The sequence below is a fragment of the Bufo gargarizans genome, chromosome 3, assembly GCF_014858855.1.
Source record: "Bufo gargarizans isolate SCDJY-AF-19 chromosome 3, ASM1485885v1, whole genome shotgun sequence".
NCBI lineage: Eukaryota > Metazoa > Chordata > Amphibia > Anura > Bufonidae > Bufo > Bufo gargarizans.
Window position 1 is genome coordinate 42,767,587 of NC_058082.1, and position 15,030 is coordinate 42,782,616.

Consider the following 15,030-nt stretch of genomic DNA (forward strand, 5'->3'; position numbering starts at 1 on the left):
GCCCGCAAGCTAGAAGCAGGGAGGGATCATGGGTACTGATAAAAAAGAATCTAGAATATTTGCGATTACGAAGATATAGCACTATATTCTAGATATTCGCGAATTCTCAAAGTGCCAATATTCGTAAAAAAAATTGCGATTAGAATATTCGCGATCAACACTAATGACATACTTGCGTTATACCTCCTGTATAACGTTTGCGCATCCTAAAAGTATCTGTGACATTCTGTGTACTTTATTTGCGCATACACTTACAAAACCTGCTCTACTGTATGTGTGACACACTTGCGAGCACATATACCATTTAATATGCTGAAGGCGGGTAGTAATGGACGGGGCAGTGGCCGTGCTGCTGATGGTGCACACAGAGGCCGTGGCCCTGGGCACGGTGAAACTGTGTCTGCTGCCAGAGCACAAGAAACACACTCATCCACGATACCTAGCTTCATGTCCCAGTTTGCAGGGCGGCGCAGGACACCACTCTGGAAGTCAGACCAGTGCGACCAGGCGGTCGGTTGGATTTCAGCAGATAATCCTTCCAGTCGGTTAAGCACCACCCTGTCTTCCACCAAGTCCAGTCTCAGTAGCCAAGAGTCTGGTCAACAGAATCCTCGCCCTGATCCTCCTTCCTCCCACCATGGAGAGTCTTGGCAAACGAGTGATCCCACACTCTGGCCACTTGAAGAGGGACATAGGGAGATCTTGTGCACTGATTCCCAAACTCTTGAGCATCCACAGTCACAAGAAGATGACGGTGGGGAGCAGCAATTAGTGTTAAATGAGGTGGATGATGATGATGATGATGAGACACAGTTGCCAATAAGTCAACGGCAATTAGTGTCTCAAGAGGTTGATAATGAAGATGAGACACAGTTGTCAATAAGTGAGGTTGTTGTTAGGTCAACAAGTCAGGAGGATGACCAGAGTGAGGAAGTGGAAGAGGAGGTGGTGGACGATGAAGTCACTACAGAGGGGGAGGGATCAGCAGCACCGCAACAGGCTGGAAGAGGCAGGGAGAAGGCGGGCCACACTGAACAGGCCCACAACTGTTCCCCGGAGCACTCCGCATCCTGTATTATACTCCAGAGCTGCACTTACTATTCTGCTGGTGAAATCACTGTATACATACATTACATTACTTATCCTGTACTGATCCTCAGTTACATCTTGTATTATACTCCAGAGCTGCACTCACTATTCTGCTGGTGCAGTCACTGTGTACATACATTACTTATCCTGTACTGATCCTGAGTTACATCCTGTATTATACTCCAGAGCTGCACTCACTATTCTGCTGGTGCAGTCACTGTGTACATACATTACTTATCCTGTACTGATCCTGAGTTACATCCTGTATTATACTCCAGAGCTGTACTCACTGTTCTTCTGGTGCAGTCACTGTGTACATACATTACATTACTTATCCTGTACTGATCCTAAATTACATCCTGTATTTGTCACGGAAGGTGTACAGGAAACAAGACCATGCAAAATGAATATATGACTCACTGGATCCAAAACTAAGGAACAAAAGGGAGACCCCTGCATCAGACCTGGCTCTCTCCCTGTCTGCTCAGCCTATGCGAAAATCCCAATGGTGGATGATCGCATATCCACGTACCTCAACTATATACCACCTGAACACCCTACAATAGTGAGGGGACACGACCACCGGCTCCCTACACTAGACACGGAGGGAGTCAGGGTCACCTGGGATCCAGCAAACAGAAAATCACAAATAAATGTACAGCACTTATCTTGTAGAAGGCTGGAAGATAGGATCAGCATGCACACACACTCCAGGAAGTTGTATAAGCCGCACACTAATGCATTATGGGGAGGAATTTAAAGGGATGCAATCAGTCCAACTACATGGCAGCTGAGAGAGGCTAATGAGATGAGGAACTGAAATTCAAAACAAAGAAAACTCAAGGAGGAGGTTCTGAAAGGCTTCTGTCAGAGCTTCTCAGCTGTCTGGTTGTGACATTATTATACTCCAGAGCTGCACTCACTATTCTGCTGGTGCAGTCACTGTGTACATACATTACATTACTTATCCTGTACTGATCCTGAGTTACATCCTGTATTATACTCCAGAGCTGCACTCACTATTCTGCTGGTGCAGTCACTGTATACATACATTACATTACTTATCCTGTACTGATCCTGAGTTACATCCTGAATTATACTCCAGAGCTGCACTCACTATTCTGCTGGTGCAGTCACTGTGTACATACATTACTTATCCTGTACTGATCCTGAGTTACATCCAGTGTATTGTACTCCAGAGCTGCACTCACTATTCTGCTGGTGCAGTCACTGTATACATACATTACATTACTTATCCTGTACTGATCCTGAGTTACATCCTGTATTATACTCCAGAGCTGCACTCACTATTCTGCTGGTGCAGTCACTGTGTACATACATTACTTGTCCTGTACTGATCCTGAGTTACATCCTGTATTATACTCCAGAGCTGCACTCACTATTCTGCTGGTGCAGTCACTGTGTACATACATTACATTACTTATCCTGTATTGATCCTGAGTTACATCCTGTATTATACTCCAGAGCTGCACTCACTATCCTGCTGGTGCAGTCACTGTGTACATACATTACTTATCCTGTACTGATCCTGAGTTACATCCTGTACTATACTCCAGAGCTGCACTCACTATTCTGCTGGTGCAGTCACTGTGTACATACATTACATTACTTATCCTGTACTGATCCTGAGTTACATCCTGTATTATACTCCAGAGCTGCACTCACTATTCTGCTGGTGGAGTCACTGTGTATAATATATTTGGTTTACATGTACGTTTTTAAGACATTAAGTCTGATAATAATGAATCACTTTTTATGTTTTTTCCCTTCAGGCTCAAGATGAGAGGAATTACCACGTGTTCTACTGTATGCTGAAAGGGATGCCTCCAGATCAGAAGAAGAAGCTGGGTCTTGGCAAAGCGACGGAGTACAACTACCTCTGTATGGTGAGGAATGTTTCTTCTATGGTATAAGCCCAGATGTTTGCGTACTACAGTGGAAAATCTATGACAGGCCTTCACCTCCCATTCATAATACCGGTGTCACTCATGTTTCAGAGAGGCACCAGGGTCCATGTGAGCCCTCACTTCTAACTGGGGACAAGCCAAAATTTTTTGACTGTTGGCAGCTCAGTAGGTCTTTCCCCACTCACTGTGGGCACATTTAGTAGTCACTTGACTTTCCTTGCAGGGGAAATGCACCACGTGCGATGGCAGAGATGACAGTAAGGAATACGCCAACATTCGTTCTGCCATGAAAGTTCTGATGTTTACCGATACGGAGAACTGGGAGATATCTCGCCTTCTGGCTGCCATATTGCACTTGGGAAACCTGCGCTACGAAGGTATGGCCCATATATTGACGTAACCTATGTATAGTGTTAAAGGGGCCCTTTAGTACTTAGCAGAACACCCTCACTGAATGGTAGAAGGACCCTTAAATATGTCCCAAGTACAGCCATTACTTTATACACAAGAAAGCAGCTGTAGTCACGACCTGAGCTTAGTATTAAAAAGTTGGGCCCCAATCACTGGGACCTCCATGGATCATTAAATGAAGGGCTTTGACACTCCTCCATCATTCTCCTTAGGCTCTGGTCGACTCTGCTTGGCTTTACTTAAGAGACACCAACACTGTGCCTTTTAGCCCATGGGCCAAACTGGTTTCTTTGTGAAAAGCAAAGCATGGTCAATGGGAGTAGAAGAGGAGTAGAGAGATCCCAGTAGTCAGACCCCCAACCATCATATCATACACCATAAGTGGTGGCTATGGTGACTCCTTCTTATGGACATATAAGGCTCACATATGTATCAGGGGCTCCTTCGGGGAATCAGCCAGAATAGCATTGTACGCAGCACTATTCTTACCATCAAAACACTAGAGAGCTTGATGGACTGTCTAGATGATGATGGGATCTGGAACCATTGAGATCTGTCACAAAAACTCTAGCTCGATTTGGAAGATAACAAGATCTCACACTTCTACAAAATGATGGAGCTAAGAAGCCAAGGTGGGATGATCATACAGGGCTACCAAAAACAGATGTCAACGGACAGGCCTAAAAACAAGATGCAGCAGCAGATGATGGGTCTAATATACAAGATGCCCCATGACCAGTACATAAAATCCTCTAAAGACTTAATACAATAGAAGAAAATGTAAAATACGTCACCACTGGTTGGTGAAAGTAGAGTGGCTTCGATGCGGGGCTATCATCCGATATATTAGATAGTGCTGGAGGAGGCTTTGGTTTGAAGGTCGCACAGGGTGAAGATGACATCCGGCATTATTAAAGGGGTAGTCCCATGAAAAAATATTCTGTAGTTTTCAAACCAACACCTGGATCTGCATCTATTTAAAAATGTAGCATAGCTATTGAGTTATTCAATAAAATATATCTCTATAGCGCCACCTGCTGTTTCTTCTTTTTCTTATTTCTCTGTCCACCATGCTGAGGAGGTCACATATGCTCAGTTCCATCCTTCAACTGCCTCCTCAGCTGTGATAGGGAGTGAGCTGCAGCTCAAAAGACACGCCCCTGAGCAGCAGCAGAAAGGACACCCCCCTGAGCAGCAGCAGAAAGGACACCCCCCTGAACTGCCACCTTGATATAAATCTAACAATTCAACTAGAACAATGAATGTGGAGATCTTTGGATCCATGTGAGGTACAGGGCCGGTTCTAGCTTTGTTAGAAAGAGATTGTCATTTACTTTATGATGTCCGATTTTCATTTTTTAAATTAACCCCTTCTGCCACCGGTACGTCACAGTAGTTGAGGTAATGTATGGAGTGGGCCCACTCCATACTCGGCGGGTGCCGGCTGTATAATACAGCAGGCACCTGGCTGCAATGACGGGGAATGGCAATCACGCCGAACCCTGTCATTTAACCCCTCAGATGCTGCATCTGTGAGATGAGGCAGAGGGATGCAGCTCCATCTGCCTTCCAATCAGAGCCCCTGCAGTGGTAAGCTCCCTGCTGAACTGCGCACAAAGCAGGGAGCGTGTCGAAATCCCATGCACCCTAAGGTCCCTTTCACATGAGCGAGTTTTCCGTGCGGGTGCAATGTGTGATGTGAACGCATAGCACCCGTACTGAGTCGTGACCCATTCATTTCAATGTACTAGCCCCCTAAGGGGTGGGTAAAAGTTATTATAAAAGTAAAAAGAACATTAAAATATTAAAAGTTAGTCGCCCCTCTATTTCCCATTTTACATATAAAAATATCAGAACAATAAAAAAAATAAACATATCAGGTACCGCCCCATCTGAAAATGTCTGAAATGTAAAAATATTTTTTTTACATTTCCTGTGCAGTAAACGCTGTCATAGAAAAAAATGAAAAACACAATTTGCCATTTTTTAGTCACCTTTCCCCCCCAATAAAAATTGAATAACAGTGAGTAAACAGTTGCACATACACAAAATTAATACCAATAAAAACAACAGTTCGTCACGCAAAAAACAAGCCCTCCATTAGTTCTGTGGATAGAGAAATAAAAAAGTTATGGCTGTCAGAAAATGGCGATGCAAAGAAAATGTAGATTTTTTTAAAAGGTTTTAATTTTTTTTAAAGTAGTAAATAAATAAAAAAAACTATACAACTTTGGTATCCCCACATTTGCATTGAGCTGCAGAATAAGGACATCATGTTATTTTTAGCGCACAGTGAACACTGCGATGTCAAAACCTAAAAAAACTTGAAGGAAATGTGTTTTTTTTTATTACCAATTTAACCCCACAAAGCATTGTTCTTCTATTTTCCAATAACAGATACCATGCCCTTAAAAAATGGTTAGATAAATGGAAAATTTTAAACGTTATGGCTATTGGAACGTGGGGAGGAAAAAATGAAAACGCTAAACCAAAAATGGGCCCGATACTTAAGGGGTTAATCATTGGATAACCTTTCTAACCGAAAGCGGTCATGACTGGCCAATCAGAACTGTTCGGGGTAGAATCAGCATTGAAAAATGCCTCAAATCTGTATCCCCCCCCAAAAAAACATTCTGCCCTATCTTGCCACGTTTTCAGCACCAGAAACACTGTTGAGACCACGGTGGGTGGCAAAACACTGCTAGCACCATTGGATCTGGCTTATCTGCAGGCAGACCCATGGCGGTAATCAGAAATTAGGACATGAGGTGTAACAGGATTCCACAAGCAAACCTTATGTAGGGGATGAGAAGACAAAGAATGCAAAGTACTCCTGGAAGCCTGGGGGCTGCACTGATTTTAGGCGGTACATCCATTGTGCCCTTTTCTGTATAATGTGCCTATCTGTATCGCCGCCCCTTTCTATGTGGTGGATCACCTCGATTGTACAGAATTCCAAAACCACAAGATCACCCTTATAAAATCAATGAAAATGGTAAATGGTGGTTACAGATGTATCACTTTTGTGTGTGTGTCTTTTGTATGACTAGCCGCAGGGCACCGCAATGGGGTATCCCTACACCCCAACATACACAAATGTGTTCCTTGGCTGCTTGGAGGACAAGAAAGTAGGCTCTGGGAGTCTTTAATGTGTCCATGACCCCATTTTACTGTGAGGTTCCGACACAGACAATATAGTCATCTGGGCAAAAACAAAACAGTTTGTGCATACTGTATACACCCGAAATCCTCTGAGTCCAAGCGGCCTTTCTCCGACTGTTCCAGAAAGACCCATATTCTGGAAACATTACTGTGCTGAAATAATACAATAATACCATAGTGAACCGAAAATTGTGAAATATAAAGTAAATAAAAATAGGATAATGTCTGACTCAACTGTAAAAGTAAATACTGCAATATTCATATACAAATAACCTCTGCTATATCTGCAGCTCGTATGTATGATAACTTGGACGCCTGTGAAGTGATTTACTCAACCTCATTAACCACAGCAGCCAATCTCCTGGAGGTGAGTTATCAGTATTTATAGACTTTTTAGTAGTTAATGTTGCACTTGTATATAGAAACAGTATTATAGTAGTTATATTTTTGTACATAGGAGCAGTATTATAGTAGTTATATTCTTGTACATAGGAGCAGTATTATAGTAGTTATATTCTTGTACATAGGAGGCAGTATTATAGCAGTTATATTCTTGTACATAGGAGCAGTATTATAGTAGTTATATTCTTGTACATAGGAGCAGTATTATAGTAGTTATATTCTTGTACATAGGAGGCAGTATTATAGTAGTTATATTCTTGTACATAGGAGCAGTATTATAGTAGTTATATTCTTGTACATAGGAGGCAGTATTATAGTAGATATATTCTTGTACATAGGGCAGTATTATAGTAGTTATATTCTTGTACATAGGAGCAGTATTATAGTAGTTATATTCCTGTACATAGGAGCAGTATTATAGTAGTTATATTCTTGTACATAGGAGCAGTATTATAGTAGTTATATTCTTGTACATAGGAGCAGTATTATAGTAGTTATATTCTTGTACATAGGAGGCAGTATTGTAGTAGTTATATTCTTGTACATAGGAGGCAGTATTATAGTAGTTATATTCTTGTATATAGGAGGTAGTATTATAGTAGTTATATTCTTGTACATAGGAGCAGTATTATAGTAGTTATATTCTTGTATATAGGAGTAGTATTATAGTAGTTATATTCTTGTACATAGGAGCAGTATTATAGTAGATATATTCTTGTACATATAAGCAGTATTATAGTAGTTATATTATTGTACATAGGAGCAGTATTATAGTAGTTATATTCCTGTACATAGGAGCAGTATTATAGTAGTTATATTCTTGTACATAGGAGGCAGTATTATAGTAGTTATATTCTTGTACATAGGAGGCAGTATTATAGTAGTTATATTCTTGTACATAGGAGCAGTATTATAGTAGTTATATTTTGTACACATGAGGCAGTATTATAGTAGTTATCCAAAAATAATTGAACAGATTTCTAGAATTATTTCTACTGTCTCTCTTTAGTAATATTTTCTTTTTCTATGTTAACAGGTTCAGCCTCAAGACCTGATGAATTGTCTAACCAGTCGAACTATTATCACCAGAGGAGAGACTGTGTCCACCCCCCTGAGCATGGAACAAGCGTTGGATGTCAGGGATGCCTTTGTTAAGGTACTTAAACTGGTGGTCTGGATTAGAAACCCCATTTTTAAATTCTGTATTAGAAAAGTTTGAGTTAATACAAGAAAACCCGCCTGTTGAGAACCCTCATGGAGAGCATTTACTAAGTCCATGTACCATGGACCATGTGCAATTTGGTGCTGAGCTTCTAGTAGTAATCATATTATTTTTTACCTAACAGGGAATATACGGACGGCTCTTTGTATGGATCGTGGAGAAAATCAATGCTGCTATTTACAGACCACTTTCCAATGAACCAAGACTGCTCAGGAGATCCATCGGTCTGCTGGACATATTTGGCTTTGAGAACTTCACTGTAAACAGGTAATCATAGAGGAGCAACCTGGTTATCTGATCAAACACATGTGTCTGACTATATCTATCTATGTAATATTTATTTCTATTGTATCTGTATATTTATTACCGCTGTTTAATAACATTATAACTTATTTTTTCAGCTTTGAGCAGCTTTGCATCAATTTTGCCAATGAGAACCTGCAGCAGTTCTTTGTCCGCCATGTATTTAAGTTGGAGCAGGAGGAATACAACTTGGAGAATATCAACTGGCAGCACATTGAGTTCACGGACAACCAGGACGCCCTGGATATGATCGCTATTAAACCTATGAACATCATCTCACTCATTGATGAAGAGAGCAAATTCCCAAAGGTGTTAAACTTAATCTTGAATAATGTCCTTTCCCCCCTCTCTCATCTAGTTTCCATCCCCGACACCCCCACTGAGGTTAATGAATGCCTTGTCGATCAGTCATAGCCATTGTCCCTTCCAGGAACCATCATGTTAATGATGTACTGCAAACAGTAATAATGATCCTGTTCATCCTGAGCCTCCTGGTTCACAGGAAACTTAATGGAACTACAGTGCAAATTATCTATCTATCTATCTATGTATCTATCTACAAACACAGATAAAGCAGCAGCACAGTTAGACAGCGTGAATAGGGTGCAACTCCTCAGGGAAGGCAGGCGTCTCTTCCACTGTCTAATAAATCCAAAAAACAAGGCAGCTCTCCGACTCCAGGTGAAAAGGCTTAACAGTGGCCCCATTGAGTGGGCCGAAATGTTGCCTGGGAAATAAATTGGGTCATGACCTTTTCACCTGGAGTTGGAGTGCTGCCTTGTTTTTTGGATTTATTATGTATCTTTCTATTAATCTATCGTTCTCTCTCTCTATTATCTATCTATTATCTATTTATCTATCGCTCTAATATCTATCCATCTTTCTTTTATCTATCTCATATCTGTCTATCTATCTATTAATGTATCGCTCTCTCTCTATTCTCTCTATTATCTATCTATGAATCTATCAATCTCTCTATTATCTATTATCTATCTATCTATCTATCTATCTATTATCTATCTATCTATCTCATATCTATCTATCTATCTATCTATCTATCTATCTCATATCTATCTACCATTCATCTATGTATTCAGTGACGACCTCTGAGTCCTGTGACAGTTGCTGTTACTTGTTGTCCGTTCTGCTGCTGTAATTATCTAAAAAAATTAATTAATGAGTCAAACCTGCCTACAAGAAGATCTGGCGTTACAGGGGACCTGTCCCCTGACAATGCCGCTGATTGTATAAGGACAGGGCCTCTCGCCCAGCAGTAATGCATCTCCTGACAATGACTAGAGGCCGCATAGAGCAGTATATCCGGGTGTCTGATCACTCGGTCTGGCAGCCACCCATCATCCATGTCTACATGTGTCCTGTATGATCTATATGTGAATGTGTGTTTGCTGCTCTCAGGGTACAGACACCACGATGCTGTACAAACTCAACAGCCAGCATAGGCTCAACACCTTCTACATCCCCCCAAAAAACTGCTATGAGACCCAGTTCGGGATCAATCACTTTGCTGGGATTGTCTACTATGAAACAAAAGGTGAGACAATGTTGGTATCTCTGCACTGTACGGATTATATGCGTGGCTAGGGTTGTGGAACCACAGTGCCAACTAACTGGTTTGTCCTATGGTTAGTCCTGAGGGTGTTATCTTGGTGGTCCCCTGGTTTTCACCCTTTAACACCTACACAGGGATCCTGTTCTTGATGCAGGTGAACCGCAAGGCTGCTATCTTTAGGAATAGTCCTGGTATAGCTGGCACACAACAAGGGTCAGAGAGTCCAGTGCAATGCACCAAGGAGTCAGGCACAGAACAGAGACAGAAGCAGGTGAAGGATAGGCTGGCGGAGAACCTGCAAGCACAGGCTGAACAAGACAAGGTCAGGCACACACAGGGGCGGACTGGGAATTAAACTGGCCCTGGAAAAAATACTAAAAGTGGCCCCGTTTTGTAGTTGAGTCCAAATTGATGGAAGGCAGGGCCAGCAATACCATGTTGTGGCACATTATACCGCCCCAACAGAGCCAAATACCACAGTCCACGACAAATTACTGCTGCCAGCAGCACAAAATACATCCCCAAAAACCTCCACTGGTCGGCCCCCAGGGCATCGGCCCACCGGGAAATTTCCCTGTAAGGTCTATGGCCAATCCGCCACTGGGCACACAGAATACATGCCTATCCACGGAACAGACACTGGGGAATGGCAAACGGAACTTGGGTCAGCGTTCAGGCCAAGCAGACAGAATCTGAACAGAACCAAACAGACGTTGGAGAAACCAGGCAGACAGAACGTGGTGCACAACCAGGGGCAGGACACGGAGTTCAGAATATATATGGCAGGTAAAATGAGCTCAGGGAAAGTTAACCCTAGCCGTGCCAAACTGAGGCCAGACACAAAGCACAATAACACCAATTCACAGCTACAAGTAACTGAGGCCAGGATACAAGGAACGGTGGCAACATGACCACCATTGACCACGATGGCGCAAATTCAAAGCCACAAGAAGCCGGTGCCTGAGCCTTCAGAACAATGGCAAAAAGTGAACAGTCATTGTAACATACTGTCTATCTGGAATGGATATATTCTAAATGATTAGCCCTTTTTTTATTGTTATGCCATTATACGGAACCTTAACACATTCTCACATGCTCTTGCACCAGTTATTGCATACGTGCGGTACAGTTGATGCCATTTTATCCCTGCTCCAGTATATGAAATGTGACACGGCTTAAAGGGGCTGTCTCACTTATGTAGAGAACGTTAATACAAGGCACTTACTAATGTATTGTGATTGTCCATATTGCTTCCTTTGCTGGCTGGATTCATTTTTCCATCACATTATACACTGCTCGTTTCCATGGTTACGACCACCCTGCAGTCCATCAGTGGTGGTCGCGCTTGCACACTATAGGGAAAAGCACCAGCCTCTCTGGTGCCCGGGACTGTGGGACCGCACATAAGCTAGTGTGCAAGCGCGATCACCACTGATAGATTGCAGGGTGGTCGTCACCATGGAAAGTGTATAATGTAATGGAAAAATGAATCCAGCCAGCAAAGGAAGCAATATGGACAAGCACAATACATTAGTAAGTGGCTTATAATACAAAATCACACACTTTTTTAAAGATTTGTAGTCACCTTCAGATACAACATTATGGAAAAAGATAACAAAAATTATACAAAAATATTGTTAAAGAAACGACCCTGTCGCTCTCATTGATGTTTCTGTAGCCTCATCGTAGGGCAAGCAAAAAATATTGCTTTTCGGTGGCCAATAGTAAATGTGTCTGTGAACATGGGGCACTGACTGGGAACACAATGTAACACAATATAACAAGACAAACATACTGCAGCTTCATACAACGTAACATAATGAGATAGCAACATAGCAGAACACGTAATAGAAGAGTATAATACAGTACTAGCTAATACAATGTAGCAAAACACAATACAACAAGAATAGAACCATCCCAGGACAGCATAATGGTAATCTATCCAAATAATATAACATTAAATAGGCTCCTAAGGCCTTACATAAGGCAATATATCATCACGCTGTAAAGCATCCCAACATAAAAAACATCACAAAACACAATGCAACAAAGCATAAGGCCAAACAAAATAACAGAATACAATATGACACAATAGAAAATTACGTATGCAGAATATCTCAATATAATACAAAATAATACTGCTCAGTTCAGGATAATATGATGCCATATAACACAATACAATACAGAATACCAAAATAAAACCTAAAATATAACATAATGCAACATGACATTGTGGGATAGGACAGGGCACAATGCAATGCATTACCACAATCCCATGTAGTGTGACCTATGTAATACCGCATACTGTGACTCCGGCCATGGTCACATTTCTGGTTCTTCCCACTGCAGGATTCCTGGAGAAGAATCGGGACACTCTTCATGGAGATATTATACAGCTGGTTCACTCATCAAAGAATAAATTCATCAAGCAGATATTTCAGGCTGATGTGGCTATGGTAAGATTGTAGATGTTGTCTTTGTGTGAATACTTACAATGTAATTGTGATAGTACCTATTGGATGGCTGGGACCAGTGAACAGGATAATTAGACACTGACACTCGGGGTACAGGATAATGACACTGACACTCGGGGTACAGGATAATGACGCTGACTCTTGGGGTACAGGATAATGACACTGACACTTGGGGTACAGGATAATAACACTGACACTTGGGGTACAGGATAATGACAGTGACACTTGGGGTACAGGATAATAACACAGTGACACTTGGGGTACAGGATAATGACACTGACACTTGGGGTACAGGATAATGACAGTGACACTTGGGGTACAGGATGATGACACTGACACTTGGGGTACAGGATAATGACACTGACACTTGGGGTACAGGATAATGACACTGACACTTGGGGTACAGGATAATGACACTGACACTTGGGGTACAGGATAATGATACAGTGACACTCGGGGTACAGGATAATGACAGTGACACTTGGGGTTCAGGATAATGATACAGTGACACTCAGGGTACAGGATAATGACACTGACACTTGGGGTACAGGATAATGACACAGTGACACTTGGGGTACAGGATAATGACACTGACACTTGGGGTACAGGATAATGACGCTGACACTTGGGGTACAGGATGATGACACTGACACTTGGGGTACAGGATGATGACACTGACACTCGGGTACAGGATAATGACAGTGACACTTGGGGTACAGGATAATGACACTGACACTTGGGGTACAGGATGATGACACTGACACTCGGGGTACAGGATGATGACACTGACACTTGGGGTACAGGATAATGACACTGACACTTGGGGTACAGGATAATGACACTGACACTTGGGGTACAGGATGATGACACTGACACTTGGGGTACAGGATGATGACACTGACACTTGGGGTACAGGATGATGACACTGACACTCGGGTACAGGATAATGACAGTGACACTTGGGGTACAGGATAATGACGCTGACACTTGGGGTACAGGATAATGACACACTGACACTTGGGGTACAGGATAATGACACACTGACACTTGGGGTACAGGATGATGACACTGACACTTGGGGTACAGGATGATGACACTGACACTTGGGGTACAGGATAATGACACTGAAACTTGGGCTACAGGATGATGACACTGACACTTGGGGTACAGGGTAATGACACTGACACTTGGGGTACAGGATAATGACACACTGACACTTGGGGTACAGGATAATGACACTGACACTTGGGCTACAGGATAATGACACTGACACTTGGGGTACAGGATGATGACACTGACACTTGGGGTACAGGGTAATGACACTGACACTTGGGGTACAGGATAATGACACTGACACTTGGGGTACAGGATGATGACACTGACACTTGGGGTACAGGGTAATGACACTGACACTTGGGGTACAGGGTAATGACACTGACACTTGGGGTACAGGATGATGACACTGACACTTGGGGTACAGGATGATGACACTGACACTTGGGGTACAGGGTAATGACACTGACACTTGGGGTACAGGATAATGACACTGACACTCGGGGTACAGGACAATGACACTGACACTTGGGGTACAGGATAATGACACTGACACTTGGGGTACAGGATAATGACACTGACACTCCGGGTACAGGACAATGACACTTACACTTGGGGTACAGGGTAATGACACTGACACTTGGGGTACAGGATGATGACACTGACACTTGGGGTACAGGATGATGACACTGACACTTGGGGTACAGGATAATGACACTGACACTCGGGGTACAGGATAATGACACTGACACTTGGGGTACAGGATAATGACGCTGACACTTGGGGAACAGGATAATGACACTGACACTTGGGGTACAGGATAATGACACTGACACTCGGGGTACAGGACAATGACACTGACACTCGGGGTACAGGACAATGACACTGACACTTGGGGTACAGGATAATGACACTGACACTTGGGGTACAGGATAATGACACTGACACATGGGGTACAGGATAATGACACTGACACTTGGGGTACAGGATAATGACACTGACACTTGGGGTACAGGATAATGACACACTGACACTCGGGGTACAGGATATTGACACTGACACTCGGGGTACAGGATAATGACACTGACACTGGGGGTACAGGATAATGACACTGACACTCGGGGTACAGGATAATGACACTGACACTGGGGGTACAGGATAATGACACTGACACTCGGGGTACAGGATAATGACAGTGACACTTGGGGTACAGGATAATGACAGTGACACTCGGGGTACAGGATAATGACACTGACACTTGGGGTACAGGATAAGGACACTGACACTCGGGGTACAGGATAATGACAGTGACACTTGGGGTACAGGACAATGACACTGACACTTGGGGTACAGGATAATGATACACTGACACTTGGGGTACAGGATAATGACAGTGACACTTGGGGTACAGGATAA

General features: G+C 42.7%; 1 protein-coding gene across 2 annotated transcripts in view; it reads left to right on the top strand.

Moving 5' to 3' along the window:
- The window catches only part of MYO7A (myosin VIIA), a 148,371-nt gene that overhangs the window by 42,835 nt on the left and 90,506 nt on the right, over positions 1-15,030 (top strand). For both annotated transcript variants that reach the window (XM_044284681.1, XM_044284682.1), the window contains exons 7-14: positions 2,883-2,996; positions 3,241-3,394; positions 6,881-6,957; positions 8,029-8,148; positions 8,339-8,481; positions 8,616-8,826; positions 9,934-10,069; positions 12,437-12,543. In XM_044284681.1, the coding sequence (XP_044140616.1) occupies positions 2,883-2,996; positions 3,241-3,394; positions 6,881-6,957; positions 8,029-8,148; positions 8,339-8,481; positions 8,616-8,826; positions 9,934-10,069; positions 12,437-12,543 (1,062 nt within the window). The remainder of the gene's footprint in view (positions 1-2,882; positions 2,997-3,240; positions 3,395-6,880; positions 6,958-8,028; positions 8,149-8,338; positions 8,482-8,615; positions 8,827-9,933; positions 10,070-12,436; positions 12,544-15,030) is intronic.